Here is a 12,396-nt window from a genome sequence, read left to right on the forward strand (position 1 = left end):
GCAGCACAATAGCAGCAGCTGCTGTCCTCTGTCAGTGTCTTACACTGGATCTGTTCAACCCCAGCACTGCTTCGCACTCTCGGCATGTTTGGCTTGTAAGCATATCTGTCTGTATGTGAAAAAAAGGAGTGCTGAAAAAGCCCTCAGGTTGCAGTTACATAGCATGAGTGAGACATGAGCCATGAGACAGCTGTTGTAGTCAGCTGCATTGAATAAAATGCAATGTCACAGTTCCATCACACACAGGAGTGAAAATACATCGCTTAAACACATCCAGTGGGACACAATGTAACTTGGAGAATGGATTGCACAGTTAATATATGACCTGAAACCTGAACTTAACAACCCTGGAGCCTGGATTCAAGTCATGTACTATAGCTAACCTCTGTCCTTTTCCCACCTCTGCGCTGAGCTGTATTGTGAAACTTGTATTGCCCCACTTCAGATTTGGAAACAAAATATGGACTTGATGGCTCGACATCACTCAGCGAATAAAACTGTATGTAAGTAAAAGGATTTATAAATTGTAAAAAATAGTGTCTTCTGTTCAAACTGCGCAGTTTCAGTTTTAAACTTTGTTCTTTCTTTGTTCTTAGTTTTTATTTAAGAAGATTAAACATTAGAAATCTTGTAAAATGGAGGCTAATGATTGTGTCCGCCCTTTTCATTTGTCTAATTTTTTATGAGGTTATTTTAACATAAGTTCAGGAACAGGACCACGCCTCCCTCACTAACTCCATCACCTGTGTCTCGTTCGCTCTCACACCTGTGCCTCCCTAATGCAATTACCTGTGCGTACACATATAGGTCTTCCTAACCCCTTCTCTCCTGTTTGTCTCAGTTCTTAAAACCCTCCCCCCTAAAAACTCCATTCCTCTCCTCTCTCCTGTCTCAACACAGGAACCACTGGGGGATGCTGAATGATGATGTGCCCCCAGCCTGAGTCTCGACCCTCAGGTTCCTACCTTTCATCTACTTCGACTGCATTCGACCACTTCTCATCCCACCTAGCCTCGACCCTTTAGCACAGTGGTTCCCAACCTTTTTGACTACACCGACCAGACTCTAGCTATAACATCTCTGACGGACTGATATGGCGTGGGTCAGAGAGAGATGATCCAGAGTGTGACCTACAAGCAGTTTAGAAGAATTTATAACAATGTGATCCAGCAGTGAGCAGTTTATAATCATGCAGCGCAGTGAGGACACAGACCTGTGTGTCGTTCTCATGCTCTGCCCCTGACACAATAGGGTTGCGATCACTCCCGTATTTCCATGAACAACCTTTATAAAGAATAAAATACGTCTCCACCACATGCTGTGAATGACATGAGCAGGAGGTGATCCATGCGTAGTTTATCAGAGCTTTTTTCAGCTGAATTTGGCTACTTTTGAAGTGTTGCTGCAGGCGCAAGGACCTGTGCGGTTGCACACTTCGCACAGCCCGTGTGACGATTCTGACTCCATGTATGTTTGGAACGTTAGACACCTATTTTTTTTGGGTCGGTTTCGCGGCCAGGTACTAAACAACCCAAGGCCCGGTAACCCCTGCTTTAGCACATTCCAAATACACTAGTGAATGAGTTATCAAGATGACTGGTCAGGTCCGAGGTTCACACACATTTTTATTTCTTTACCGTGTTTGTTGGACCTGCCGAGGCATGAAGGAAAAGAAAACTTTTGTAGTCATACAAACTGTTAGGTAAAGTTTGTGCTTGGAACAAAATGTTCATGGTAAAATTCAGCTTAATGAAGTGAGCAGAAATGAAATGAGAAAATGAAATGATGGCAGAAAACAATTATTTGATTATAATTACCCCGACTTTCATTTGTCAAACCTTTTTTTAAATTGAAATTTTCAACAGAAAAAGAAAGCTAGTTTAAACTGTCGTGAAAAATATTCCAACAGCTGTTATCTGTTATAACATGATGTTTTAATATCAATTTATCTACAAAATCTTGACTGACACCACTGTTTTCTGGTCTTCATGGAAAGTGCACTGTTACTGAAGCAAAAGAACATATAAAAATTACAAACAAACAGACTGTACCATTTTACCATAAAATGTCCATTCATTAGGCATTGGTACTTACAGTATAAATGAGCAGTCATATTGAAACAGGATGGTTCCATTTTTATATAGTGGTATCTGTATTTTTACGATAGAATTCTTTAAAGAGTTTTTGTCAAAGAGTTGTGCATTTTCTCGCTGATCCACCTCATTGTTTAAGATAGAGCACTGAAGGTAGTCGCCACAAAACAGAAACCAAAACAACCATATAAGTACATTCTTCGGCTGTCTACAGCTGGTTCCCTCCTCATTTACCGTACAGTTCGGTAATCCCTAGAGACAGAGCACAGCTGTAAGCATCGGCCCAACAATGGGCACGATTAAATCTTTTGTTCGGGACTTCTGCTTGAGGCCTTTAACAGTCCAGATCTCTGTTCAAGCAGCTGTTAACTGCACAGCTTGGTGGTCTCGTAATCCATTGAATTGGGCAGACGTGAGCTGAAGGCCTGTAAGGAGGCATGAATGCGAACCACCTCGCTGGCAGTCAGTTTGAGCCGATGCCGAAGCAGACAAGCGAACAGATCCAGCCTCTGCTGACCTGGAGGGGACAGCCGGTTCACCCGGTCTCTTATTTCCAAGAGCTGGAGCATGGCTGTATCTTGGGAACCTTGTGTGTACGGGTAGTCCAGCTGCAGAATCAAGTCACGGATCGCCTCCGGGTCAAAGTGCATGCTGTAGCCAAAGACCTGGATGCTGTTGATCTTCATGTAGCCCAGGTTCCGGACGGGATCTGTCATTTCTAATGGCTCGTAGTAAACACTGTCATTCACTCCTTCCTGAGTCTTTATCCTGCTCCTAAGATAGATGTGTATGGTTTCGAAGAACGTCTTCCACTTGTTGCCTAGCGTCAGAGTCCAGTTATAACACTCAAAGGGAAGGTCGAGCTTGGTGGCCTGCCAGTCTGGAAAATTATTCTCATTAACTGGGATGTACCAGCTCTCTGAGTGGCTCCCTCCAAACGGGTTGATGTAGAGAGTAAGGACAGGCTCCAGGGTGCTGTTCTTCGTAAGGCAGATCTGGAGGGATATTCCAAGCAGCATGTGGACCATATTGGACTTGTACTTGTTGCTCTTCAGCGTCAGCAGCATCCTCTTTCTCCACGACGGGTCAAACCAGCTGTTGAGTCGCATGTCATTGCTGATGAAAATTGCATGGACCTAAAGACATGAAAACAGAATCAATATAAGGTAAGTTTGGAATTGTTTAAGTCTTGATAAGTGGATGTGGAATACTTAAAACCAGGAACACAACAACATATTGCAGGCCATGTGACACGCTTGTGCCCAAAATGACTTTGATTAGCATGATTGTGGTGCCATGCCAGAACATTTCCTCCTGTTCTTTTAGTACAAACTGTACATGGGCCAAAGTGGCTGTGTCATTATGATGTAGAGCCAACATAACTGAAGGAAGGGAAAATTACTAAAGGCATAAAAATAGGTATTAGGTGTCTCATGGGACACGTTGTTCCTTTTAACCTTTTTCATTTGGCTTGAAAACAAAATAAAAATCTCAACACATTCTACACATTCGTCCTATTTGTTTTTTAAGCTACCAGATCTAGTTGCCTTTCAGATTTAGTTGTATATAGCAACTTCATCCACAAAGGAAGGCCCTAAGATGCATCAATTCCCAATGTCAAGCACGAACCTTCAAGTATTAGGCTACTACTCGTTTTACAGTGCTGGGCCAGGTTTTGCCAAACAATGCCTTGCCATTAAGAAGTCATGATTATTTCATGTATTTCTGAGAGACCAAACTGATCTTCATCTACTGGAAATCCCTACAGTATCGTGTTTTCTGTAATGTTGTTTGTCTATTCTAATTGGTGCACCAAAAACAAGATGCACATATCATTTAAAACATGGTTAAACAAATACAAGCAAAAACATGGGGGAAACTATGTAGTTCCTCAGTAGCGAGAAGGGTAAGACTTTGTGATTCTGAGGGGCTCCCATGAGTGAGTATCCTCCCCAGGCTACTGCTGTGAAAGACAGCTCAGGTCTCGGTCAGTCTGACATGATTTAACAAAGGCTAAAAGAAAACTACCTCTAGCCTGCGGTCAGCTCTCTGCAGTAGGTAGCCCAGCTCCAAATCCTGAAGGTCCGTCTCAAATCCCAGGTAGTTCTCTGAAGAGTCTGCCACCATTGGCCTGCATGCCCCCTGCGTCAGGGCGAAGCCCGGGTTGCAGCTCCCACAGCGGGTGTGGTTGTCCGGTGCACATACTGCACAAGCAGAGCCTTCCCCAACAGAGCAGGGCGGTGGCAGCTGACAGGGGCTGTGGTCGTATCGGCAGCTGCAGCTGTGGAGCTCCTCAGAGAACGACCCCAGCTGGTTGTTCTCAGAGCAGTACAGGAGAGACTGGAAGTGATTCAGCCAGTAGGACTGAGGCCTGCAAAGGAAAAGGAAAAAGAAGGAGATGGAGGCAGGATGAGCCAGTTTAATAGATAGCTGCATTATTAGGTCCAGGACACCTGTTGGGGTGTTAAGACAGCTGGCTCTTTAAATATTTAAAGCATAATCAGCATAATGTCAGGCATGACGGCACGGAGAAGATTGAAGTAAGCACGGTTTAGGTTATTTGCAAGTTACATACCCATTATTTCCACGGCATTTAAATCACTTAGCTTCAATACACAAGTCAGACTTTGTTTACAAAAATGTGCAAAATGCTTTTCAAACTAAATTGATGAGGATGAATTCCAATGAATGAAGGCCACGAGAGAGACTACAGCTCCTGAAAATGTCCACAGTTTAGCTTCAAATCAAGCTACATTTTTTGCTTGACTCAGATTTTGTTCTAGACCAACTCATTACAGAGTGTGACATGTTTGTGCTTGACTCGATGATACGTGTTTTAAAATAAGTATGATCCTTGTTGCCAGATGAAGTTTCAGTATCTCAGAATTACCTTCCTCCCAGGGTTTGTGGTATTAAAATGACACGAGCTTTATTCTAATGTGACAGCAACAAACTCCACAGTCTACTTTTAATAAGATCTTTCCAGCAGGCTCATGATCTTAAGATTGTGTGAAAGTGTTTGTAGAAATATCTTCTGTTTTCCTCGAGTCAGCCAAGCGAGAGATTCCTGTGAAGAGCCGGATGCATGTATGTTACATATGCAAAGTATATGAGCAAACACTGTTGTTTGAAAAGGATGAGAGGGTGATAGAGAGTGTGCGAGAAAAGAGAGAGAGAGAGTTGTCTTTGATCAGTTTGTGACATAAATATTAGAAGTGCGCAGCAGCCGTAGGGTAAATGACGCTCACACATCGTATAATTCCCCCATGTGGGCCAGAGTTTGATTCCCGTCTGAAGCACTTTCTTGACTGTGATCCCTTTATGCCTCTTATCCTCTTTGCCTGCTGAAGAGAAGAAATTCACAGTACATACTGCTGGCTTTACTTTTAGATAGCAAAAAAAAAACAACCCTTTTTGATGGTTGTGTATTGTGGTAAACTTTATGCTAATCTGAAAATGTTTGTTGGATTACATTTGGAGCATCCTTTCCCCGGTATCCTAACCTTATTGTGTGCTTGGCAGTGGGAAGCAGGGTTCAGAAAATAACTGATTTAAATATCAAAACTCTCTAATGGAAAAAGCAGTCATGGGAGATGAACTGAAAGGGCCTTCCTTTCCATCAGCAGATACCTGTGGGCAAGGCATTTTACCTCTGACAGCTTCAGCGAAGCTAAGCCGTCACCAAGTCAAGACTGCAGTTGTACTGTTAGTTCCCTGGTGTGATTATGTACGGCCTTCCCGTGCCCTGCAACTCCTCTTCCAAACCACTGCTGTAAATCACACTTTCTTATTCTGTGCCACTTTAAAACGGAGCAGGCAACACTGTGTTTTGAAAATGAAATCAGCCAAATATGCAGTTGCCGCTTCTTTGGGAAAAACCCTGTTAAAAAAAAAACTCTCAATCTCCCCGAGAGAATTTTTTTTAAGGGAAACTGTCAGGGAATCCAAAGTGAGTTTGAAGCTTGCACATTTCCAGGAAGTCCCTTTTATTTCAAATTCCCTGCCGAGGACCAGTATATCCTATAAAGCTTGGACTAAGGTAATGTCTAATACATGATGATAATCTGCTTCTAACAGCCTCCAGTCCTCTTTTTTACAGTGAAGATGGACAGGATATGTGGAAAGGAGAGAGTGGGGTAGACATGCACCAAAGGGCTGCGAGTCGGAGTGAAACCTGCAGCCAATGTGTCGTACATGGTGCCCCTGCTCTGCTGACTAAGCTAAACCAGCTCCACAGCCTCTACTCTTCTGATTTAAAGCCTAAATCCCACAGGATCCGTCTCCGGCGCGTTCCGTGTGCGCCGCGACCTCGGGAGTAGATCGCGCCCATTCAAGTCAATGCTCGTGATTCCACAGCACGGTCTGTCTCCGGCACGTCCCAGAACCGTCTCTTTTAAAATGCGCGCAGAGTCTATTTTTGACGGAGGCCGCTTCAAGCTGAAGAGAGCAGATCGTTCCAAACAGGAAGTCAGACACGAAAACAGCATACAGCATCCGGTCATTTCAAAATAAAACAAACCGGTACAGACTCCCGTTTTTCAACTCATTGAAATATTGGAAAAGTAGTGTACTCACCCATGAAGCACAAAAATCACAGAATGATCTCCAAATGAGCAGATAATCAACCTGGGAGGTGCAAACTGAACTGTTAGTTTAACGTTGATGTTATCACGTGACTTCGCAATTCTCGTGCGATAATGTAGTTTTCCTGCGATCTTGTGATTTCGCGAATCCAGCTGCTTGGGTCAGCACTCCACTGCGCTGCACGAGAATTGCGAAATCATGCGATAACATCAATGTTAAACAAACAGTTCAGTTTGCACCTCCGAGGTTGATTATCTGCTCATCTGGATATCATTCAGTGATTTTTGTGCTTCTACCATTGCTGAGTACACTACTTAATTAAGTGTTCTTTTTTTTCAGTTTGTTGATCTTAAAAAAAAACGGAAAAAACGCTGAGTCTGTACATGGTGTTTTATTTTGAAATGACTAGATGCTCTCTGCTGTTTTCGTGTGTGACTTCCTGTTTGGAACGATCTGCTCTGCTAACCTTACGTGTGCTTGAAGCGGCCTCCATCAAAAATAGACCCGGCCTGTATCTTTAGCAGAGTGGAGAGACGTTTGTGGGACGCACTGGAGATGGACCGCGGCGTTTGCTGTGGAATCACGACTTGACTTGAATGGGCGCGATCGACTCCGGAGGTCGCGGCACACATGGAACGCGCTGGAGACGGATCCTGTGGGATTGAGGTGTAAGCCGTGGTACAAGACTTTGCAACCTGGCTGCAGGGACTTGCTCCCATCCAGCCACAACACCTTAATGTGGTCCAGTACTGTTGTTCTGTTATTGATGTAAGTCAGAGGCATTCTATATATGATATTTATAGTGTCAAACCAGTCGATCAATATTAAAGCAGGCAAGCCAAAGAAATCAATATGAAGAATGTAAAGGAAGCAGACACCGGGCCCATCACATGCGATAACATTGCCTTGGGGCCTTTTCTTCTTTGTACAGACAAATGTAACTGAAAGAGTTTGAGTAAGAGTGAAATGGGTCTGAGCTACAGAATGTCTTGACAAGTTCATTAAAAATCAATTCAACTTTTTTAGACTGAAATCTTAATTGCACCTTCTCAGTAGTCAAACAAAGACTGAGAGGACTCCTCCTGACAAGACCTTTGTGTATCAGAAAGAAAAGAATATCCAGGAGACGCCGATGTATAAGAGAGGCCTTTACTAAGCTGATTAAAGCAGAAGCACTTAAATCATCACTTGAATGACAATATACATCGTTTTCCCTAATGACTAAATTTTGCGCACGAAGTGTACTGTGCAGCCTTATCATTACCCGCCTAATAAAAGCTAAGCCGACTGCTGCTTCAGCTGGCTTACTCACTAATAATTGTTGGAAAAGTAGCCCCCAGGAAGCAAAATCAATCACACATCTCTCATCTAACTTGAGTGCCTCGAACAGGATGTTAAAGGGAGAGTGAGGGGATTTTTGAGAGCTTCCGTTTCTCTCCAAGGCAAACTGACAAACATCCCATTCTCAATCTCTTCCGCGGAGAATGGAGATTTCTGTGCAGACAGAAAGAAAAGGGAAGGCTTGCACAGTTGATGCCGCTGTAATAATACAGATAAACACTGCATGGATGAGGGCGATGGCGCTCCCACTCCTTTCTGGCGAGTGGGCGGGAATATCAGCTGCGTGGATCAGTGATTAATGTGTGTATGGCAAGTTGGTGGAGGGAATGAGACGGGGTACACTGAGACAGCAGAAGAAGAGAAACAGAGGAAGAAACTGGGCATCAAACCGATGGCACTTTATAGATTAATGTGCAGGTTGATTCATGTGTTGTGTTCGCAAGCATCACTGCCATCACTTTGGAAGCTTAGTCAATGTGAAAGCTTTGCCACTGACATTGATGGTTGATAATCTCTCTCTTAGAAGACTTAAACTTTACGACCTGAAAAGATGAGACAACATTGGTCAAACAGAAATGAACTATATCTGTCAAGTGACCTCTTGTTGGCTTGTGGACTGTCCACACACAGGAGCAAAGGCACGAAGTAGGTTGAAGTGGACAGAAGTTTGTAATTTTAGACTCTTTGTACAGTCACTGGTGTCAGTCAACATCGGCTTCTCTTAACCTTGGGAACAATCTTTCCCTACCTAACTAATGAGAAGTATTTGTGGCCTAATAAATGTGATAATCTCGAAGATTTTCATTTAAATAAATGTCTGTTAAGTCTCTATCTATCGCCGAATGAGATAACACAATGGTGACTGAGCCTATGGCCCACTGATGAAAGCCTTTGCATTGTCAGTATTACAGACTGGGTGTCTGGTGTGACTTTCGTGGAAAAATATCACAAGCGGCGCCCAGTTAGTGACGCGTTTTCCATCATGCAGCAGTGGTTGGTCTGCCAGAGAGGGTAGGCAGAGCTAAGCGGCTGCTTTTCCGGTCTCTGCAAGTGTTGTGAGTAAACAGTAATCTACTATGGCTGAACAAAGAAAGAAAGATGGATGACTACAGATACAACTTCAAAAATAAGTGAAAATCCAAAGAAAAAGAAACAAACTTGACGCTCAGATGAAGGCAAACAGTCTGAAACGGAAAGCGACCATCAGCGAGGAAAATCAAGAGTTACAACCGGAGCCAACCGTGGACGTCTCACGAGACACTGTCTGGATATCTGGGAAGTGTGCTCCCACGATTACTGTTTATCGCTATATAGTAGATGCCGCCAAAGAGAATGAAACTGAGATCTTCGAGATTATAACTTTAACTAAACTTTGATAATAGATATTTCAGTTGTTCGTTTTGTGTCTTCAGACACCACTCACTCTCCCAACCAAGATTTTTGCAAGCTGGTACGATTCGCTACAGTCGAGAAGCTCTCTTAGCTTTTGTAGTCCAGTAAATGAATAACTCTGGTCACCATGAATAGAGTGTCATGTTTCTGTGGGAGAAATTATGGTTGGCTACCTTAATAGCGAGCGAATTAATTAGCCACGCAGAGATTGTATAGGTTTGGTATCATTTGCCAACCCCTCACTCCTCTCCTGCTCTACACTGTCGACCAAATGCAGTCACATTTGGCTCCACAAACACCCAACATTACAACTGCCATAATGCTGATCAAAAGGTTGTCCACAAGGGCTACATCAACTTCTCAAGCAGTCAACAGCCCTGATTAGCCTCGAAAGATGTGTGTGAAACTGTTGTGAAGAAACTTAATTTGAACATATAATTAGTCTATAATAAGAAACAATTTTCCAATCACTTGAAATTTCATAGTGGATTTTTCTTTTTTTGCAGCCATTAAACACATGCGTTGAATCTGCTATCAGGGGACTTCATGGAGATGAAGTCAACAGAATAAAATGGAATAAAGAGTTCGTAGTTTCATTGCCTATTCATGAAACATATTAAAGATTAATTGGAGCCGAGACTCGTGGATTTCTAAGTTTGTGTTGTTGCAGCTAAACTTATGGTTAAATGGTTTTCATCATGTGTGTATAACAAATTGTACAGTACTGTTGAAATGCAATGAAATACCTTCAAAAGCCAGATATCTACACGCAGCAGGATGCACCTATTTCTAGAAAGCCAAACAAAAGGGATAAAAATGGCTTTACATACACCCATGAGGTATTTCGAGGGTATGTGAAATGCCACTTCAGCAATGGCAGCTTTTTTACTTCCACCTACGTCCCTGAAATTGGTCTACAGAGAGAACTGCAGGCTGTTACTTCATGTACAGTTTTGCTTTGCCACCAAATGCCAAAAACTCACAACTTCACTGGGGGTATGGATGAAACAGAAAAAGAAATGTGGATAAAAAGACTCCCTTCGTGTGAACATGTTGGCTGCAGTAGGTTCACTAACAACAAAGTAATTCTTCATTAAAACATTTTCAAGCTATCAAACTGTATTAAAAATTATCAGATAGAAGGGGTTATAGGTCACTAACCGGTCTCTTGGCAGGTGGACTTGGGGCTGTCGGTGACATCTTTTACTGAGACTGAAGAGCTTGAAGATGACTCTCTGGGCCCGTCTGGAGAGGACACGCATGCTGTTCTCCAGCTGCTCATATCGCCACTGAAACAAGCTGTCCATCGACCACAAGTGTTGGATAGCTGACACATTTAGGAAATAGTTCTGGGGCAGTCTCGTGTAGAATGCCTTGAATTCATCTGTAATGACAGAAAAGACACATTAAAGGGGATACTTTAGCCTCCCTTGTCCTCTAAACAGCATGCATTAGGTACCACCATGACAAATGCTTGTTACTAAACCCATATTTTTAGCCTGTTAATAGTCTGTTAATGAATGATGGTGTCTGAAAGGCCACAGACAGAATTAACAGCATGGTACATGGCATTTACCTTCAACATGCGATGGAGATGGTGCACCTTGCTACATTTAATACACTGTATATTTGTGGTTTTACTTGTTTCCATCCTGTGTTTATGTAGAGAAAAACTTCACTCATCTGTTTCATGGGACAGGTGCGTAGCAGAGGAAAGTAGTAAACTCCTGCACACTGTCCAGCTTGCAGAAAATACATTTACTTCCTTTCTTCAACAGGCAAACGGTTAAGTAGGCATGTTTGCAGCCACTCAAACATACAGGAGTTTCATTGCTTTCCTGTATTTCTAACCTGTCTAGATGGCTGATAAGAACATTTTTATTGTTCTTTATGCTGGGCTTCCGTTATTGACATCCTGCTGTAGCTTTTCCATTTAACAATTACCAGGAAATGATTGCAAGAAACCAAATAAATTCGTAAATAAAATACTGTAATGAGATATTTCCACATTTTATGACTTTACAAGGATCATCGCAACGCTTCATTAAACAATTGACCCGAGCACATTGGGTTGTGGGATACTATAAAAACGCAGGCGGTAACCGGGTTGTCTTTTAGTTTGAGGCAGGAGACGGCTGTAATATTCAGTTGCATTTTTAGGAGCCTTGAAATTGGACAGGCCTTGGCAGCCTGTTCTGTTGGACTAGAAATGTGGGACCTGGATTGGGATGCAGCATCTGGAGGTGCTTTGAAAAGCAACCTCTTAAATTTTGATCATCTTCACTACAGCACAAAAAAGGAACTCACAAGGCTCACAATGATACTAAAGATGGTAAAAGGAGAGAGAGGTTCCACTTTGAGGCAGACAGCTACATTTTTAAAGGGAACTTTGGTCTTGGAGACAAAGATATAAAATTACTGTTGCAACAGTCTCAATTTGTAGAATCTGTAGGCAGGGACGTGGATTTTAGGTGCCAAGTGTTGCTTCTGTTTGTACTTCGCTTGTAGTCCGAGTAGTATTGACCAATCACGTATCAGCAGGCTGCGGCGTATGCAAGTCCGTGTGGAGAGCAAAAGCATCAGCGACCATCTGACAATGATTTAGCTTCTTATCAATCTTTATAAACAGACACCTGCATGCTAACAGCTAACAATCCGTTCTAGATCGATAATTCAACTTGGCACAAATTTCCTTGACGCTGTGTCACGAAAGCCGCTCAGTGTTCAGATTTCCCGACTTGTTGAATGCATCAGAAATTATCTATCCGACCTCCGTTCAACAAACAAGCATTTTAAAAGTAGTTTATTACTCCTGCAGGCACAAATAAATAACCAGGTTGTGGCCCAACACCTGCGGCTGTCAGTAATCATGCGTGGCTGTATAAAATACTTTGTGGACTGCGCTCATGCTTGGTGTAACTAGCTGAATAACTGCTGCGTGACCTTTCCCATAATTGGAACACAGAAGTCATTAATAAAAAAAACC

At 42.7% G+C, this 12,396-nt stretch overlaps 1 protein-coding gene across 1 annotated transcript in view; it reads right to left on the minus strand.

Moving 5' to 3' along the window:
- Positions 1 to 1,607: 1,607 nt before the first annotated feature.
- The window catches only part of LOC138607111 (BMP/retinoic acid-inducible neural-specific protein 3-like), a 40,754-nt gene continuing 29,965 nt past the window's right edge, over positions 1,608 to 12,396 (minus strand). Inside the window, exons 6-8 of the mRNA XM_069679668.1 lie at positions 10,572 to 10,794; positions 4,122 to 4,464; positions 1,608 to 3,229 (exon numbers count right to left, since the gene is read on the minus strand). Of these exons, the coding sequence (XP_069535769.1) occupies positions 2,459 to 3,229; positions 4,122 to 4,464; positions 10,572 to 10,794 (1,337 nt within the window). The 3' untranslated portion in view covers positions 1,608 to 2,458. The remainder of the gene's footprint in view (positions 3,230 to 4,121; positions 4,465 to 10,571; positions 10,795 to 12,396) is intronic.

This window comes from Semicossyphus pulcher, unplaced genomic scaffold, assembly GCF_022749685.1.
Source record: "Semicossyphus pulcher isolate SPU_LCO1_2020_fin unplaced genomic scaffold, fSemPul1.0.p SCAF_4, whole genome shotgun sequence".
Classification (NCBI taxonomy): Eukaryota; Metazoa; Chordata; class Actinopteri; order Labriformes; family Labridae; genus Semicossyphus; species Semicossyphus pulcher.